Below are 20,680 nucleotides of genomic sequence, written 5' to 3' on the forward strand. Positions count from 1 at the left end.
TTAAGAACAGCGGGAGATGCATTACGTCATAACCTCCCATCGCCCTGGATGACCGCGCGCGCAGGAGGAGATGATGCGGGGCTGCTGGAGTAGAAGAGAACCAGATTCCGCCGCTGCCGCAAGCGAACGCCCGGGGGCGGTGTCCCGCGCGGGGAAGCAAGAAGAAGGGGAGCCGCCCTCGCGCGGCCGCCGGTTCTGATGGCTCCTCGCGCCCCGGGCGAGAAAGAGACACAGCAGTCGCCGCGGCGCAAGAGGGAAGAGGACAGGAGGTACCTGGGAAGTGACGTGGTGTCCGCGCCCCGCGAGCAGTCACCACGGTGCGGTTGTCGTGCGTTTCACAGGAGGGCAGGAGTGGGAAAGGGAACATGGCCGCGAAGTCGGACGGCGGCAAAGCCGGTGTCGGCTGCGGCGGCGGCGGCAGCGGCTTCGCCCAGCTGTACGACGTTGACGCCGAGGAGCCGCTGGACTCCGCCGCGATCCACATCTGCCAGTGCTGCCGCTCCTCCGCCTGCTACTGGGGCTGCCGCTCAGCCTGCCTGGGCTCCCTGCTCGGCGGGGGCCAGCCGGTCGGAGGGGTCGGCATCCGGGAGACCCACTGCCCTCCCCGGGAGCAGCTGTGGCTGGACTGCCTCTGGATCATCCTCGCCCTGCTCGTCTTCTTCTGGGACGTTGGCACGGACCTGTGCCTGGCGGCGGACTACTACCACAGGCAGAACTACCTTTGGTTCGGCCTGACGCTCTTCTTCGTGCTGGTGCCGTCCGTGCTGGTCCAGATTCTGAGTTTCCGCTGGTTCGTGCAGGACTACACCGGAGGGGGGCTCGGAGAGGTGGAGGGGCTTACGAAGAGGGGGACGGTGGTTCAGGGCTGCCTGTATCCCGGGAAGGACCGCCTGCAGCTGGCCACCATCTGGCTGTGGCAGGTCACCATACACATCCTCCAGCTGGGACAGGTGTGGAGGTGAGAACACACCTGAGCCTCTCCTCACCTCTCATTGCTACAAGAAGGGAAACTGACAGACAGGAACATTTAGAGTCACAGAAATTTTGAGTCATGATAAAGTTAAATTAAATGGTTTAGTTTACTACAAATGAAGCTTTAAAACTGGCGCTCTCCATGGTGCTGAATCCATTTCCAGTATATCAATGTTTTGTTTCTGTTAATTTGGGGAAAAAACATCTAGATACTAAAAAAAACACTTGAAAAATTGCCCTATAGTGGTTCAATCTAAGCATATTTATGTGTTAGAAAGGCCCAATCAAAGTTCAGACCTAAATCCAATTGAGAATTTGTAGGAAACAGATGTTCATATGTGATTTCCATCTGATTTGACTCAGCCTTTGCTACGTAATTCATCTGATTGCCATGAAAATAAATCAAGGTCTGTAGTCCTATATTGACAAAACATGGGAACAATTTCAGGCAGTGTCCAGCAGCGCCGCACCAAAGAGGTCAGAACTCCGTGTTTCTGTGCGTACGCGTGTGCGTTCATGTGTGTCAGCGTGTGTGACGAGTGGAAAAACGGTGTCATGGCTCTTCCCCACGAGTGTCAGCGTGCATGGAGAGTACAAAGAGGAAAAGCATCTGTGCTTCTGGCAACTCTTCTCTCTGGCATGCTCACTATTTATCTCCCTCCCCTCCCCATCTGACACACGCACACACAGTTGGACATGCTTAGGTGTTAATTGAGGTGCTAACAACACTGTCAGGGGAACAACGTGGAAGACACACAGACATGTCTCTCTCTCTCTGTTGCAAAGTAGTAGCAGCATATAAATCCCTCTAATGGTGCCCAGCAGCGGGAAAAAGGTCGAGTTTCTGTGTGTGTTTACGTCCAACTTCTTCTCTGCTTTGCGTTGTAGGGTTAAACCGACATTTGTAGGTAGGTAGGTAGGTAGGTAGGTAGGTAGGTAGGTAGGTAGGTAGGTAGGTAGGTAGGTAGGTAGGTAGGTAGGTAGGTAGGTAGGTAGGTAGGTAGGTAGGTAGGTAGGTAGGTAGGTAGGTAGGTAGGTAGGTAGGTAGGTAGGTAGGTAGGTAGGTAGGTAGGAAGGAAGGAAGGAAGGAAGTGGAATGGCCTGATTGAGACAGATTGCTTTAGAGATGGAGAGGGGAGTGAAAATGGGGGGAGGGTAAAGAAACAGAGATCAAGAGGAGGAAGGGAAAAGGGAGAGTGGTGGGGGTAGGGTGGAGGATCTACTCGGATAATTTAGAAGCACATCCTCTCATGTCAGAGCTAATCGAATTCGCCTGCCAGTCAGTATTCACCTGAGAATTACAGAGAAGACTTCCTGTTTTCCCTCATATCCTTGTTATTTAGTCAAGGACATAAAGCACTTGAACACAGTCGCAGTTGGAAGTTCACTCTTTCTCCCATAAAACACTAATAATTAATGTATGGAAACTTCGGAGCAGAACTGTATCCATGGGTCACATTAGAGCGAAAACAATCATTGTTGCTCTAAATTGCTTCAGAGCTCTTGTAAGTTTGTGTGTGTTGTTGAGAGTGTGGATGCTGCATTATTTATGTCATATAAAGCTTCTACTGTGCATTTAAAGCCGCAGAGGGGTAATAGCCGTACTTACAATAACATGTATATTGCAGAAATGCGCTACAGTACTATGCCTGGGTGATATGGCTTAAAAATAAAAAATGACCTTTTTACTAGATCCAATTTTCCATTTTGATCTATTTTTTTCTCAACTTCTTTTCTGAAAAAGAAACTACAAATGACAGGAAATCATTTTAAAAAGTGGCCTTTTTGAAAGTGGCCTTTCAAAAAGGCCACTTTCCTAGTGCTGTGCTTCTATGACACAGCACTAGGAATGCAAGCATAAAATTAGCAAAATAAAAACAGTTTTACCAGAAGAACATCTTAAAATTAATAGAAAAATGTTTATTGAGAATTAAACTTCAATAGAGTTATCAAGATGTACATATATTTTTGATCAGTCATTTTGGAGTCCTGTTGCTGATCTCTGCTTCATTCTTCTAACATCGAGACTTTATTCTCATATCACTTTACCTGATTTCTCGTAATTATACGACTTTATTTCTGGAATTTTAAAAAAAATCTTAGAATATTTGTGGAGTTGACCTGAAAGTCCAAATAAATAGAAGTTGCTTGTCAAACAAGATGGCGGTCTGGGCGCGCTGACTTCACTCTGAACTATAGAAACTCAAGAAGGGAATTGGTGGGGGGGGGGGGAAATCCCGATTTACAAAAGTTGCATCTTCAAAAACCAAAAATTCGATTAATTGATCAAATCGATAAATCGCCCAGTGCTATTTTGGTTGCGCTTGTGAGTAATACCGACCAGAAATCAAGTTAGCATGTATCGACCAGCGGATTTTAATTTATACTGAACCCATTTTTCTTTTGTCACTCCACTATTTGTAGTAGCTCATTCAATCATGAGTCATCTGCTAATTAGGTTCCCGATTAGTCAATTGTTTTGTCTAGAAAGATGTCAGAAAATAGTGAAGCTGCTCACCCTGATCGCCCACAGATGGTACAATCCTGGTTCTGACTCATGCGACCGGCCCCTGCCCTTTCCTCCCAGTAGACCTGACTGGTTTCCGATGTCGCCCGCAGGTACATCCGAACCCTCTACCTGGGGGTGATGTCGCGGCGCCAGAAGGAGCACCAGCGGCAGTGGTACTGGGCCATGATGTTCGAGTACGCCGATGTCAACATGCTGCGTTTGCTGGAGACGTTCCTGGAGTCTGCGCCGCAGCTGGTGCTGCAGCTCTGCATCATGATCCAGGAGAACCGAGCCGAGACCCTGCAGTGTAGGTGGAGCAAACAATCCGTGGCGTTAACTGCGTGTTTTGTTCACAACAAAGCGCTTGTTAGCCAACAGCTGCACAGGCAGTAATTAGCCATTTGCACACATTCCGCGCAGTAACGTGTGGCTGCAGATGGTGCGGGAGTGTTTGTTCAGGTATTTTGGTGAAGAAAGTGCCATCTTTCCTCCTCTTCCTTAATCATCCAGGATGTGTATCATCCAGGCGGCCACCCACTGGGATTATTCATCCCTATCACTCTTTGGGTTGGTTTTTTTTTGGGACGCTTTTCACTTTAATGCAAATACGTGACTATTACACAGGGGGGCGGATAAACACGTCGTCTGGAACAATCATAATAACTTCATCTCGTTGTGTCACATCTCTTAAATAATATGTCCAACGGTATTAACGCCTCCTGAAACTCCGAGGATGTGCTTGTCTCTGTTCCATAACCCTCCTCTCTCTCCTCAGGCGTCTCCTCCCTTGCCTCCCTCCTCTCCCTGGCCTGGGTTCTGGCCTCCTACCACAAGCTGCTGCGCGACTCCCGGGACGACCAGCGCAGCATGAGCTACCGCGGCGCGTTGCTCCACCTCTGCTGGCGCCTCTTCACCATCTCCTCTCGCGTCCTCTCGCTCGCCCTCTTCGCCTCCCTCTTCCACATCTACTTCGGCATCTTCGTGGTGTTGCACTGGTGCGCCATGGCCTTCTGGGTGGTTCACGGCGGCACCGACTTCTGCATGTCGAAGTGGGAGGAGGTGCTCTTCAACATGGTGGTTGGCATTGTCTACATCTTCTGTTGGTTCAACGTGAAAGAGGGACGAACGCGGTACCGGATGATTGCGTACTACACAGTGGTGTTGGCCGAGAATACCATCCTGACGGGCCTGTGGTGAGCTAAGGATGAAATCTCCACTGCTTATATAAAATCATGAAGAGTTTTGGTTACAATTTGTACTCGATATTATATCCTGTTCGACTTTCTTTAACTGAATTAAAGTTTACAGTTAACTGTTCAAAAATGCTTGGATGAATCCAAGTTAGGCTCTCAGCTCGAAGAGCTTTGTGGCAAGAGAGGCCCACTTTAATTGGCTGATTTTCAAAAGCAATCAGGAATACTTATTATTTAGTAAGATGTCAAATATTAAATCCATAGGATCAGGTTGCAATAATGATAACAGCTTTCAGATAATAAAAAATATTCGGTGCACTTTTTTTTAAGTAAACTTGCCAAGTCCTTAAAATTTTAAATTTTAGCCTATTTAAACTCTTTGGTGGCAGCTCCCATTAAAGCAGTGGTAGCTAGAGTCAGGTGTCACCAAAGTTGTGGCGGATGTATGTATATACATATGTTTGTTTGCTTTTTTTAATTGATGTCTTTTTTTGTGAACTTATTCATATTCAATATTAATATTCAATATTCTGCCACAAAAGCCAGAAGCTGACACTACTAAGCTGTGGCAGCTTCCGGCAACCGTGGCTGCATATTGACAATGAGAATACTGTTAAATTTGATTTGACAGATTTAGCGACAGACATCAAGCTCAAACTGTGGCAGCAGCAGCTTCTGATTGCAGCCGCAGCAGCTGCCACCGGAAGTACTACTACAGCTGCCACTTACACAATTTGAGCTTCTGTCTCTCACTAAATCTGTCAAATCAAATTTAACAGTATTCTCATTCTTAATATAGAAATCTAAAAATATTAGACATTTGGTGTGTGTTAAGATTCGAGCCTTGATGGTTTGAAGGCCATAGGCAGCAGCTCAGCTGCTCATGCCTTGGGCCGGCTTTGAGTGTAAGCTTAGTACTTACATGCCGTTTGAACCCGCGTCTCTTCTCTGCTGCAGGTATGCCTATCGAGATCCGGCGCTGACCGACTCATACGCCGTCCCCGCCCTCTGCAGCGTCTACCTGACGTTCGCCGGGGGCGTTCTCGTCATGTTCCTGTACTACGGCTTTCTACACCCGGCCACCACCCACCTCCAGCCGAGCCCAGCCTCCTCTTGCTGCGCCCAGCTGCTCTGGGGTCTGCCGCTTCCCCCGTCGGCCCCGCCCACTGCCCCGCCCACCCCGGCACACATGGCCAAGTCGCAGACGGAGGAGGACGTGGCCGAGTCGTGCCTTCCCGTCTTCCAGGTGAGGTCCACCCCCCCGACCTCCAAGTCCGAAGGCCCGCTGATAAAAATTGACATGCCCAGGAAGCGCTACCCGGCCTGGGACGCTCACTACGTAGACAGGCGCCTGCGGAGGACTATAAACATCCTGCAGTACATAACGCCAGCCGCCGTGGGCATCCGCTACCGCGACGGGCCGCTACTGTACGAACTGCTGCAGTACGAGTCTTCACTCTGACACACACACACACATACAGAGGAACACCTGAGCACATACAGCACTAGAAAATCTACATGTGGATGTTCAAACTTATAGAGAAGACAAAGGAAAAAAAGTCATGAGCAAAAGGTCTCACTTGATATAAGCACATGCACACTGAAGCAATCTCACTTTTAAGCACACACACACCTGCACACACTTCTTGTAAGTCCTGTGGCCGTGACTCAGCAAGCTGCTTCAGTCCATCTTCTTCTTTCTCACTTTTTTCTCTCTTGACTTGGCCTCGTTTTTATGAACCTCCCTTCCGTTCTCTGCCATGTAGATGGGAAAAAAACATTTAAAAAGAGAAACAAGCGCATTTCTACAGCAGCGCAATCATCACGCATTGAGTGACACAAAAGAGCGAAAAAATTGTCACTTAAAAAAAAAATGGGATCGTCAATATGTGGTTAGTCTAGTCAAAGGGTTGTGTAAATAATTTCTTTGTACAGAGCAGATATTTTTAATGTAATGTCACTTTGTGGCTGGACAAAGAGCTTAAGGGCAGTTTGGGGGCGATGAAGGTTACCAGGGAAGTGCAAAAGAGACAGACAACAGTATTAACGTCACAAACTTGAAAACAAATGTCTCATCTTACGTTTTAGCTATTCAGCGTTTATCAGATCATCAAGAACCAGAACAATAAAAACATAATATAAGCTTAGTTTGGTTCAGAATTACCAGTCATGGTTTGCCTGAATACATTCAAACAATGGCAACATAACAATATAATTTAGAGAAAAACATACTAAATAACTAGTTTTGTTTTGTTGTTTTAGTTTTTTGTTCTGTATAAATGGGATTACATGTCCACTCTTAAACCCATAGCTATTCACAGCCTTTGTAACTACAGAAGCTACACCCACTTTTCTGACTAGCTAGTCAGAGATATTTACAAAATTGAGAAACTACGATCAAAATATTCATTAATAATTCAACAGATTGATATAAAACAACAAACGTAATACCATTTTAATTCAAAAAAGATTAACTAAGACCTGCTTTATTCCTGTCAGGAACATTAGAAATTTGTTCTTTTGCCTTCATCACTGTCTTCATTAGCTTTGTTGTGGTAATTTAAGATATATTTTCGGAATACAGCAAATAAACCTAAATATTTTGGACTAAACGATACTGCCTGTATATTATGTAAAGAAAGTAATTATATACACATCAGCTCCACTATATTTAATGCTAGTCACAGAAGTCCCTGCCGTTGGCTTAGTCAGGAAAGAAGCATAAAAACAGAGAAACAGATATGAGGCAGCATAATATGCTGTGCATGTGTTACCTAACCGTTTTCCACATTTCCTTACAAAGGTTGTGGGAGGCTTTAATACTTAGACTGTCAAAAACTGCTAATACTTAGTAAATCGGTTCATGTCAGTGTTGGACTACAGCAAAAATCCCAGATCTGGAATTTACAACAGAGGGCAAAAAACACGACTAATTATTTCTGATCGCAGCATTTGTGTGTGATGTCTTATTCACGCCGGCCGTTCCTACGCTAACAGAAGCTGATATGAAACAGTTGTGGACCTGAGTCGTCACGACCCCCCCTGGATGACTTGTCTCCTCGTGCATCATGTCCAGCATCGACTCCTCCAAAAGCCACCCACGGCTGAGCTGTGATGTGTGGCTCATTATTTATTTATTTTTGGTTTGTTTATCCCTGGTATACAAGCTGTTACATTGGCAGGCGACAGCAAATGGTGCCGATGCATCAATCACGGCCCTGTCTGCAGGAACGGTGGCGAAATGACACGCTGTCGGAGGGGGGGTCACACTCGCACCATGGGGTATAGGGTAAAAAAAAACATGTTTTCACCTTGCACTTGCATATCAGCAGGAGAGCAGGTGAAACACAAATACATGCTTATTTTTTACATTTGCATTCCCAAAATAAATTAAAAGAAATATAACATTTTGACTTAAAAAGTTGGTATTTAGCCATATATTTTAGCTTTATTCTAAATTATCCTATAATTATTCATGTGTTAATTTGTTCCCGTGTATATAGACTTGAAAAAAAGCTGTTACTTCATTAAATCATTCATGCTGGTGCAGAATTTAGAAATAGAAACAATGATAAGTGCTTAGTCACTGAGGCTATCTGTTAGCAAACCGGTTTCTGATTGGGGAACAACAAAACATTACGGTTAGATTTCATTACTAGACTCAAGTTAAGATTTCAGCACAACAAAAGTGGCAATTGGGACTTCTATTCAGCTAATGCTGCACATACAATACACCGACATGTCAGACATTTTGACAAAAGCTAATGAACAGTTTGAGCAAAAAGTAGTTGGAAACACTAGCTTAGCATAAACCCCTGAAATAATCAAATATCCACATGGGTAAATATTATGAAATGTGTCAAGATATTTGATGAAGAGACAACTAGGACTCAAATTAATGAAAAATTAGCTTAGCAGAACTTAGTTAGCCTGTCTCCGAGTAATCTAATTAGTCAGAGCCTGACTGAGTGACATCAAATACGTCCACGTTTTTTTGTGAGAATATTTGAACTAATGCTAAAGAATAATTGGAAATTTCCACCAAAAATTGGGTTAAAAAATTTGCATTAGCCTGTATCTGACTAAGCTAAATAATTAGTCATGTTTTCAAATATGTCCACATATGTTGTGAGGCAAATATTTGGTCTCAAGCTAAAGTAGAAAAATAATTTTAAAAACTGCTCCTGTATGTGAACATTAGAACACAATGCAGGAATGACAATCTTCTGGTTTATTTGTATTTATTTTTCTTGGGTATAATGGAAAGGTTGCCTTCACTGACTGTACAAAATATTCATATACAGTCTATAGTTGCCTCTCATTTACACCAAATATTTCTGACCAATATCACAAATGAGACAGGAGGATTATCCTTATGTAAATGTCTCCATCCCAAGATTTAGATTTATTCTAGTTACTATGAAATTAGCATTTTTAGAAATATGCAGATATTCATGGCAAAGCGGGAAAAAACACGCAAAACTATTGATTTAGGCTTGGATAATGCAACTTTTATTATTTTTTTCCCTGGTGCTAGCCCGATTAACAAAACAGACGCATCATTTGCTACAATCCGGCGAAGAGATTCAGTCTTTCCAGATGTGCAACAGAAGCAGCTTTGTTGCTGTTCATATGGTGCAAATGCTCTCTAACTACAGAGTCAATTGGCTGCTAATCCCTTTTCATATGGTGCAAACATGAAACACACATGTACTTACGGTGCAATAAGGGCAGATTGTCTCCTGGAATTAAATGGTGCAACTTGAGTACTGCCTTCAGTTCTCGGCCAAGGCTGTGCCAAAGGCTCCTTCTAAGTGGACAACTGCTCTTCCTGTCTTGCAGAAGCTATGCAAGTCTCCAAAGCAAGGAGGTGTGCTTAGTGTACACACACACACACACACACACACGCACACACACACACACACACACACACACACACACACACACACGCGCACACACACACACACACACACACACACACACTCACAATTGCATAAACACAGGGTTTTCCTCTGCAGTAGGGAGATATGAACACAGCCACATTGTGAAAAGTAGGGTAACAACATGGGATGTACCTCAGTGCTCTAACACACACATATACACCTACAATGTTGAATATTCCTTCACCCCTTTATAATTTGGGAACAATATTCTTATGGTGCTATTGAGTAAACCAGAAAGATTTTTGTATAGTTGTGGTGGCAGTCGAGAATTTAGCCAAATATGTTTAGAAAACCTTAATGTTTTACATTCTGACTGAAATGTGTAAATCTAAGGAGTGTATGTGAAAACTGCATCACCTTGCGTATGTGATTAAAAAAAAAAAGCTACAATGCCTTATCCGCTCCATTGATGATATCTGGCTCATGGCGGGGTGGTGCTCCTTTCTGATACACTCTGATGTGGATGTGGAAAACAGCACACTGTGTCCGCATTGCAAACCGACTACGTGCCATTTTCAGAACACGGTCAGCCATTTTTCTGTCAGTTTCACAAACCGTGCTTGTGAATTTCTTGCATGAATGTTGTAGATTTGAGGACCCGACTGCACACGCAATGCGTTAACCAAGAGACTACGAAATCATTTTGAGCTCCTGAGCATCCAACCCATTGGCTTATCCTCCATCGTGCCCCTCCAGCCAATCAGATTTCAGGTCTAACAGCAGCCAAATCAGGTGTAAAACAACCAAATAGTAGTTTCTTTTATACATGGAAGCCTTCATCGGATCTCGACTGCATTTCATAAAAACAAAAAATCTATACTGAAACTGCAGTCAAGTTTCGATGCTACAAGTGAAACATTTTCTTCTTCATCTACAAAAACCACAGCCTTAGCTAGACCCACTTTGTAAGATATTTGAATCCAGCCTGTGCTTTGTCACTTCTTGTATGGCTATTCATCGACCGCTATGCAAAGTTACAAAAAGCAGGATGGCTCTGGGCTTAGAGAACCTTTAAGAAACCACCACATCACTGTTGGTTCAGTGTTATTTTACCTTTAATTTGTTTTACCTCAGATGGATGATAGCATTTAATATGTTAGTGTTATTCCGTAATCAGTAAAAAACAAGAATAACTATTGCTTTAACAGTAAAGAGGTGTCAGGTTCTCCTCACAGTTTCACTCACTACTTCTACATTTTGGTTTTCTATGTTGTAATAAGTCATGAGCTGAAGCCCATCTGATATGGTATTTACCTGTTTTTGACAGAGTGAGATATGTAAATCTTATAACTGAATAAAGGAGCACAAGGTTTCCCCCAGAAAACTTGATAATTCTGTTTTATTGAAAGATTGGAAAATTAACACCTGAACACCAACTATAAAGTCTTTAAAAATGCAAACATTTTAAAAAGACTTAAATAAGCAATGCTAAGCCTGGTGGGGGCAGAAGTAAAGCCTGGTGACCCGCCAGGCTTATAATACAATGGGGGAAATCCTGGAGCATTTGCCATAATGATGCATCCCCAAGTTTTGAATCTGTTTCCATGGCAATTTTATGAATTTGTTGTTTGTTTTTTTCAAGATTGATTTGTTGAGAGGCAGAAAAATTGCAATGTAACTTTTAAACGGTGAGAGATGAATGCTTCCTCCTGACTGAGGAATGTCTGTCATGTTATGAAAATGTAACCATAAAGCATTTCTTCTTTTGGTTAAACACAGAAAATGTTCTGCTATCAGGGTCTATGATTTTTGCTTTGTCTTAATTTCCGCAGCCAAAGTTTTTATGTTTAATCCGTAGCTGTGAAGGTGTCATTATTCATTATGGATTTTTAGAGGCTAAGCTGACCTGAGTCCAGCAGACACTGAAACCTTTTACTTTTTTAAACAAACTCTCAGAATCAATCATAGTGTGAAAAAGATTTCAAATGTTTGACTCAGGTTTGGTACTACCAATACAGAGCAGGGTCAAACTAAATGTTCACTTGGATGTATCTATAAGACCTTAAGCTTTTAATTTTGTCAGGGTCATGCTTTTTTAATGTTATAGAAATTTGATGTGCAAAAGTAGCATTTATTTTCTCGTGGTTGGCATTTGGATTGTAAATAACTACTTCTAGCTCTCCTCAGTTGTATCAATGTTCCATTAGTTTGCGTAAATGGTTCTTTCAAGTGTAACTGATGGTAAATGTTCTTAAAGAATATACAGAATGTAAGATCAAAGTAGGAAAAAAATACAGTTTAACAAGTGGTTTCGTAGGAACCTGTGCCATCTGTGTCGTCTCTAGTATAAGCACACACTGATATTAGAACTGTAGGTGAATAAAAGTTATGGCCAGACAGCCATAGCCATGGTTTGAAAGCAAGTTTTCCAAGTCAGGGCAAACATTTGTTTGGAATATTAGCATAAAATCATTAACATGTGTAAAAACATGCTAACTAAATAACCAAATTGTATCTGGACGTTGTGAAATATGTCCACATATTTGTGGGGAGAGTATCTGAACTCAAGCTAATGAACAATTAAACCCTGAGGGAACATTTGGTGCAAACATTAGCTTAGCATGTTAGCTTCTCTCTGTCCAGGGTGTTTCAATATAACTTGGCTGAATGTTATAAAATATGTCCACATATATTTGTTATCAAATATGTGCACATATTTGGAGAGAATAGTTAGACTCAAGCTAATAAACAATTTGATTCTTAAACAAAAACACTTTTTTGTTTAAGTGATTTTAAGTTTTGTGCTAAACTTTAGCTTAGCACAAAACTGCTAGCCTGATTCCAAATAGCAACGTAGCCTATTAGCAAATTTGATAAGAAAATTTGGACTAAACAATTCTACATTTGAGAAAAAAATATTGTTTGACACGTTAGCTTAATATAAAACCATCAGAATATCTGTAGATTAATCCATTTTGATGCAATAATCAACAGTTTGGCACTGGAAAAAGTAGCTTAGCATTTACTTAGCTGCCTGATTCGGCTAAATAAATGGTTGAATGTTACCAAATATGTGGACATATTCAGTGAGATTATTTTTAACTCTGCTAATAAATAGTTCAACACTTGGAAAATATTAATGTGAGAGTGGGCTGGCTGGCCTCTTCTGAATTCAGTGTAAAAAAGATGGCTACCGTCATCGAATGTGTTCAAACTGCTCCTGCGTCAGCACATCAAAACACCATTCAGGAATATTCCAATTTATTTCTCTTTTCCTTTTCTTTGGTAGGTTGGAAGGATTGCATCCATGGACTGTACAGTTTATGGTTGCCTTTAATTTACACCAAATATTTCTGACCAATCACAAATGAGACGGGAGAGAGGACAGATTATGGCGTCTCTGGTTTTAGTTTGTCTGTTCTGTGTCCACTATGGTGTTGCGGCATTCTGGGGAAGAGTTGACAAATATTTTTTTTGATGGTTCCAGGAAGCCAACATTAGGAAATGTGTTATTTTTGTTACAATACCTCCTGAAAATAAAAGTCTATTTATCTGTGACGAGACAAAGATTTACAGTGATACAAATGACTACATAGAGATGATTTTAAACGAGATAAAATATATGTACAGCTGATTTGAACACAATACAGAGATCTATTGTCAGTATTGAGTTTGATTTTATATATTTGCCATTTTATTACGTTGTAATGTTGTGACTGCAATGGAGAAAAAAAATACAAAGGGATATAAATTAATTTTTCCAAACGTGTGTTGCACTTTTTTCACTAAACACAACACAAAGATTCTAGTAATAAATCACATTTATTTAATACAAAAAATCTCTTTACAGGCCGGTATAATACCAAAATATTTTCCTTTCTAAAAGCAATAACAAATTTTGTGCAAAGGTGAAGCTGTCATAACATACCAGATTGTCAAAAAGTCACTTTTGAAATGTATTCAATCAAAAATGAATATTTGGAATTTTTATGGTAAAATTTAATTATTGACAGCCCTAGTAAATATGTACAAAAAGTCAGAAAATAAATAAAAAAATTCTGTTGCATAATCTCACATTGAATTCTTGGAAAAAAAAACAGAACAATAAAACTAGCTTTGACCAAAACACTGCTGTAAAACTGCCAAATGAAACTCTTAGAAACTGAGGCACTTTTATAATCTTTGGGGTTTTTTTTAATAGTCTTATTACTTCCTATATCTCTGGGAAATAATATTGAAGTTTTGTAGTGTCCCCATTTTTCTTTTCCTCTCTTCAAAATAGTAAAGACAAGAAAACATGCCAATCAAATATTGGAGAAAATAAATTAATCAGAATAATAAGGTTTAAAATAATGAGAAGTATTTTAAGGTTTTGTACTCATCTTTTCCAGGGGTGTCAATAATTAAGGAGAGGGATTTAAAAATAAATGTAACAAAATATTCTAAGAATGACCAAAACATCAACTCATTTATGCATTTCTTCTGTTTCAGTAACCAGATATCCTCTTACAAGTACATTGATGAAGAAAAAACATTATTTATACAACTACATATATGATTGAGGATCCACGCAATTCGTACAGCATGAAAAAAAAGTGTGAGATATTCAATATATTGGTTTCTGAAACATAATCCAAAATCAGGAATGCACAAGAGAAAACTCATCTTCTATTTCTTTCACTTTCAAAGACTTATTCATCCATACATTATGCAATTTTGAAATTACATTAATGATTCGAGCACAATGATTGCCTACTATCTTCGTAGGGTTTCCAGTAGATATGTTTGATCTGAAAATAAGAACATCTACACATTTTTTGAGCTTTCAGCAGCAACGATTCAGTTTTTGATCCCTGCAAAACAGTCCGCTGCCCCTTATTAAGGGAACCAGACCTCATCAAGTTTTAACCAAAAATCAGAAAGGAAGCCAATGACAAAATCTTCTTTGGTATTTATATGACTAACTTGCCAAGAAGCCCACCCTGATGCCATTTTGATTTCAGCAAGGAAGTCCATTAGTAGTCGTACATCTCTTAACTTTTAGTGCAATTGCTTTTAAAATAAAATAAAAAACTAATGGAAAAAATATATATTTTTAACTGACAAGCTTTAAGGTGATAAATAGGGTTAAGCATAAGCCACTGGCTCCCTCTGCTGGCAAAAAATAGAACCCACATGCCCAAATCCATGGCGCTCACATTGAAAGTAACCTGAAAAACCTGATAAATGTCAATGAAATACATCTGGGTCTGTCTTTTATCACATTATCCAAATCAAACAAACAGTATCCACTGTAACAGCAGTTCTAACTCCACTTCATACCGAGTGAAGCAAACCTGAGGGATTTCTCCTTGTATGTGATGAAGTGAAACAACATGGGAGGAGAAAACAAAACAAGGTGCACTAAGAGAAGCACAAGTAGATCACTCAGTGGTTCATGGGATCAAAGGTTCGTCATCGTCACAAAGAAAGTCCAACCTCTGGAAGGGCCTGGGGTCTGAGCTACGACGAGTGCCCATGCACCTGAAAAGAACTGCACAGAAGCAAGTCTGGTTAGCTTTTCATCAGACTTAATCTGTGCCAAAAATCCTTCCAGGATCCCAGATCATTCAGACTTACCAGTGATGACAGTGAGCAGCAGCAAGACGCCCACCACCAGACCGATCACCAAAGCTATGTCCCAGCAGGTCTCGCCGGCAAGAAGACACCGAGCCCTGGTCAAAGAGCCGTTGTTGGGCTGCGCCGGCACCGACAGAAGCCGGCACATGAGCGGGTAAACATCCACGCTCTCTAAACTCTTCAACCGGAGACCTTGATGGAAGCCGGGACCCGTTGCTGCCAGGAAGGGGTGCATGCTGGGCAGCGAGTTGTCGTACCCATGATCACCCACTGCGGGAGGGGAGTACCAACAATCACATCTGGGTAAGTTAACATCCCGTCATCACTGGCCGAAGACTAGAATCCTAATGTTAGGCTGACTTATCCATTGGTAAAGCAGTTTGGATGCGTGTTATGAAGCACTGTCCCTTTTCAACACACAAATGGCCTCCGTCTAGGAGTTAAGTTTCTTCAGTAAAACACTTTATTTGAAGCAGTAAGACTGACATTGCATGAACATGAACATTTACTGAAAGACACTTCATGACAACATTCATGAAGACTCCTTCAGGTTCATGGCAGTGTTAAGTCAGTCTTATGCACACCCCTTCAAATAAAGTGTTGCCGTTTCTTCTAACTGTGTGGAACGCACCAGCAAGCTTGTTGACAGTTGCTACAGTGTTTCTAGCTTTGAAAGCCATCACTTACATCTTGGTAGCTTGTTTCCCCGCTTCACTATGGTCCAGCCTTCATCAGCGATTAGTAGGATTGGCTGGATGCGTACATTGTTCCGATAGTGAAGCCTATCCGGTATGGATTTCTTCATGTACGCCGTCATGTGAGGATGGCACTTACTCAGCAAGCTGAAGACACTCTCTGAGTCTGTGAAGGAAAACAGGCAGAGGGAGGCTGTAGAAGAGGGAGATCACCGAACCCGACACTGTGTCATGTCAGCCTGGGTACCGTTTTTGGGGATGAGAGCGGCAACCGGCGTCAGGTCCACCAGAGTGTAGTTGTCAGGGTGGAGGCAGTTGTCCAACCGTATGAGACGATCGGCGGAGCACTGCGCCATGCCATGGTCGCTGGTCACTATGAGGTTGATGCGACCCCAGAGGCCGCTCTTCTTCAGCTCAGACATCAGCAGGCCGATGTTGTCGTCAACCTGGTGGAAGAAAGTTCCAGATTAGCTAAAGAACATTATTATTTCCACTAAGATTTTTACTTTATACTTAAAATATTTGGCATAAACATCATTCGTTTGGAGGCTTCCAATGATTTAGTTGACACAATTATGCAAACAAACTCAAATATATACGTACAACCCCACTAATATGTGGATAAATGTTCTTTGGCACAAGAACACAAGCTTCTGGCATAATTCTGGGTGGACATTTTACCTCTGGAAAGAGTTCACTTTAAATTAAATGAGACTCAATCTAGGCATTTTTAAATTTGCTCTCTGTCTTGTTGGAACACCTCAATGTGACCAAGTTCCCACCATCCAAACACCTGAATCATCAGACTGACGAGGATGTTGAGAAGAGCTGGACTTTTGGAGAAAGGGTTTATCATCAGTTATTAAGTTTTGCAACCAATGATATTAGTGCATTTGATAAATAATTCTGACGTTTGAGCCTGCATTTATGATTTTTGAAGAGTGTAGGTTAGCTTCCGATTGGATCGTTAAGATTCTGATGGAACAGTAACAGTGCAGGTGCCAAATACTAAAGCTTGAGGAAATGACTGCACCTCCTTTAGTACTTTAGTCATTGCTGTGGTGTTTTCAGGACCGAACGCATGACCCGACCGGTCCGGCTCCTCCCAGTAAAGAGTCGCGAACATCACTCCTGGCTCCTGATGAAAGAGGAAGAACGTAGGAATGTCACACGACTGCAACTGACCCCTCGAGACTTCTCAGTTACACATTAAGGAGACTGTCTTCACCTTCCCGTCTCCTAATATCCAGTCTGTCACGTTCCCCAGGCGCTGCTGGAACGTCACTGCTGGGTTGTATGGGAAGAAGTGCGTAGCCGTCCGATTGGTCACGTCGGAGCCGGGCCACATGGCGGACGCCGTCTTGTAGCCAGAGTCCTTCGCCGTGAGCCACAGGGGCTGAGCCGCGCTCCACCACATGGGGTCGCTGTCGTTCTGGAGGGTGAAGCGCTTGTGGCTGATGGGGTCATACATGCTACTGGCCAGGATCCCGTGAGACTCTGCATACAGCCCGGTCACCTGGACAGGTAATTCATCCTTATTTTGACACCAAAGATGCTGATATTGTCAGATTTTGTTGCATTACAGCTGATTACAAAGATGGTATGAAAACTGTGAAAAAAGTACTTTGGATGCATTTGTGTACACATTCTGAAACTTGCTTACCAGGCTGTAGTGATTGGGAAATGTTTTGGTGATGAAGACGTTGGTGAGTTGGTCCACCAGGACCCCCTGGCTGTACAGGAGCTTCAGATTAGGCATGGGGAACCTGTCCAGGTAGTCGGCCCGGAAGCCATCGAACGACACCAGCAGCAGCGGCAGAGTCTGCTGGGTTGTGTCGTTTTCAACGGCCAAAGCACTGACGCACCACAGGACGCCCAACAGCATTCTGGGAAACATCCTGAAACCAACGAGACAAAAGAAACGGTGAAAAATTTAGGTAGGGGTGTAACAATTTCACATCCCCAAAAACCTTTTTTTTTTCAGACTTTTATTTTTGACACCTGAAATGAAACAAATAACCACAAACCTGACTGAGACTGAAGAGTAAAATGGACAACTAGTTCTTCAAAACAATAAAATGCCTTTCTACTACTCAAAATATCATCAAAAGTAGTCAGGCGTTTAGGGAAAATGTCACACAAATGAAAAGCAGAGCAGCACTAGCAAAGAGAAAACAGAGAAAACAAGTTGTTGAATTCTTTGTAAAATGCTGGGTCAAAAAGTAAACTAAAAATTACCAACCAGAGCCGACTATTTCTATCGCAAGCTAAACCCAATGAAAGGTGCAAGAAACTGAAACTCAACCCAAAAATGTCCCCGATAAAACAAAACGCCACTTCCTCTTCCTACAACAGACAGACCCTTTTGACAGCAACATTTTTTATTTCTTGATCAGTCAGGATCGCTTAAATTGGTGCAAATTTGAAGAAAATAGGATTAAGTAAAAGAACAGTTATGAACCACCTGAAAAGCAGCCAGAAAGTGCTGCTTCCTCACGCCGTGCTCATTTGGTTTGATTGAATCACTTTGCTGCCAAATTGCTTTTGATACTGTAGTCTGACATTTTAGGCTTAAAACAACACATTTGCAGGAATTCCAACTATATTTGATGGACGGAGAAAATAAAGCTGTCACACAGCAAAATTTGTTTCTAAAATCTGGAGGATTGGTGATGCTGTGGGATTTTTGAAGCATACTTCTGGTATGAGCTAAATAGACGGACTTTCTGCATAATTTTAAGCTTTCCTTAAGGCACTAGTGACCTTATTTTGGTGCTGACCAACACAAAGTCCAGGAACAAGCCATCCTCATGGTGACAAATGGCGATATAGGGGATTGCTTTTCTCCAGAGAAGCTGACCTGAGTGGATGGGAAGATGGGAGGAAATAAATCCAGAGTAAAACTGGAAAGTAATGAGCCACACCTTGCAGAAGTATATCCCTAAACATTCAGCTAGAGCTATGTAGTTCAGAACAAAACATTTATTTGCTGGAATGGCCCAATCAAAGTCCAAACTTATTGCCATTGGAAAATTGGAAATGGAAAATAATTGACAAATTTAATCTCTATTGAAGAGCTGGAGCTCCTCTGCAAGTGTTGCTTTGCTGTTATGTCATACATTTGCAAGGCACTTAACAAATGGACAGGAAACGTGAATAACCACAACCAGGAAGTCGTTGCTCAAACTGTACTACACCAAAACGCGACCCACTGTAATAAGCATTCTGAAGGAATTAGTGAAATACTATCACAATTAAAACAATGTCACATTAACACACTAAACACAATTTTACTTTGACTACAAGCTGCACTTCAACCAATAGCTTTAAAGCTGATTAACCTGTTTACTTCGTCGGTTAAGGCTAACAGTCAGTAATGTTATTTTACCTGTTTTTAAGCTTGCAGGTAGTCCCCCTCCGGACTCTTAGTAACCTTGAACAACCCCGACACGGACTATTTTCGCACTGACATCCTCATTAGAACTCAAACAACACGAAGACTGACAGGCTGACTGACCAAAAGCCAGCGCTACTTTTACGAGTTTCCGGTCAAGAATTTCAAAATAAAATCTTATTGGGTATCACGCGTGTTGCAGAAAAGTAACTCCGACATTTTCTCTGCTTAAACTAAAACTAAAGCGGTACGGACTGTAGAAAATCGGCACGAAGCTGTACACATTCTGATAATATCACACATTTGTAGATTTTTAAAACATATTGGTTTTATTTTGTAGACGGAACAGACTTGACTTGAAGAAAGTTGACAGTTTACGCAGCCAAACAGCGTAGATTTCAACAACAGAGTAGTTTTTCTACGTTGTATGGAAAGAAAAATAATAATTAAAACAGCTAAATTTGCACAATTTACTAATATTGTCTTTTTACTACTTTTATATTCATCTGCTTAGGAAAGCATCCCCACAGCAAGATGCTGTAATCACCATGTTTTAACAAGGGAATAGTGTTAGGAAGATGTGGACTCAAGGTTTTTTGCAGAGCTCCTTCGTCTACCAGCAGCTGCCTTTTTTAGCTTTTCCCACATGAGTTACGGATGCCTGCAGCTCTTCCAGAGTTACCTATGGCTTCGTGGCCCCTACAGAAACGACAATGGCAGGTCACGAAATATTACATATTTGGGATCTCTGTAGATTGATTGTCATACTATTTTGAAACAGTTTAATGTTAATGATACTCCTGATTATGTTAGGTAAGATAACGGCCCTCTTTCATTGGGATTGCCTTAAGCCATGCCTGTCCAAAGTCCTGGGTTGCTCTTCGATAAGATAGTCCCAAATGGGACAACAGCACCTCCGCTGTACCCTGACTCACAGACTGTTTGACTTGTTCAACCAGGATGGATCCCTCCAAAGAGAATATCTACAGACCAGAAAATGGAAGCAGTGATTCTGAGCCAGAGCACTCTTACCAGAATCAGTCATCAGGTATGTATGACTTGACCAACCCGGTCAACCTGCCAGAGCAAACCTATCAGAACCAATCGGATGGTACCTACGAGGTGGTCAATGAGGCAGCTTATGAAGAGCTTTCAAAAGTAGAACACTCCTACCAGATTCAGTCGGATGGTACATATGAAGAGGCCAATGTGGCAACTTATGAAGAGCTTTCAGAAGTAGAGTCGTCCTACCAGAATCAGTCTTCAGGTATCTATGAAATGCCTAATGAAGAACCCGCAGATCAGACTCCAGAGTACGAGAACATCAGAGCTGCTGAAGATGGAGCATCGACTCCAAAGTCTCCGTCCCCAGAGCAGCCTCCTGCAGAGGAGAGACGAGGCAGTTCATCTTCAGT

General features: G+C 42.0%; 2 protein-coding genes across 2 annotated transcripts; one reads left to right on the forward strand and one right to left on the reverse strand.

Moving 5' to 3' along the window:
* Nucleotides 1-178: 178 nt before the first annotated feature.
* On the forward strand, nucleotides 179-13,312 carry xkr6a (XK, Kell blood group complex subunit-related family, member 6a). Its single transcript, XM_008428423.3, has 4 exons — nucleotides 179-958; nucleotides 3,592-3,788; nucleotides 4,257-4,674; nucleotides 5,632-13,312. The coding sequence occupies exons 1-4, from the start codon at nucleotides 366-368 to the stop codon at nucleotides 6,134-6,136; spliced, it is 1,713 nt and encodes a 570-aa protein (XP_008426645.1). The 5' UTR covers nucleotides 179-365; the 3' UTR covers nucleotides 6,137-13,312.
* Nucleotides 13,313-13,360: 48 nt separating this feature from the next.
* enpp4 (ectonucleotide pyrophosphatase/phosphodiesterase 4) lies at nucleotides 13,361-19,420 on the reverse strand. The gene is made up of 8 exons (XM_008428451.3): nucleotides 19,260-19,420; nucleotides 17,535-17,769; nucleotides 17,100-17,387; nucleotides 16,905-17,009; nucleotides 16,119-16,317; nucleotides 15,864-16,037; nucleotides 15,177-15,446; nucleotides 13,361-15,090 (listed from the first exon to the last, which is right to left on the reverse strand). Exons 2-8 carry the CDS (start codon nucleotides 17,766-17,768, stop codon nucleotides 14,993-14,995), a joined length of 1,368 nt encoding a protein of 455 aa, XP_008426673.2. The 5' UTR covers nucleotide 17,769; nucleotides 19,260-19,420; the 3' UTR covers nucleotides 13,361-14,992.
* Between the last annotated feature and the right edge of the window lie 1,260 nt (nucleotides 19,421-20,680).

The sequence above is a fragment of the Poecilia reticulata genome, chromosome 2 (assembly GCF_904066995.2).
Source record: "Poecilia reticulata chromosome 2, P_reticulata-male-v2, whole genome shotgun sequence".
NCBI lineage: Eukaryota > Metazoa > Chordata > Actinopteri > Cyprinodontiformes > Poeciliidae > Poecilia > Poecilia reticulata.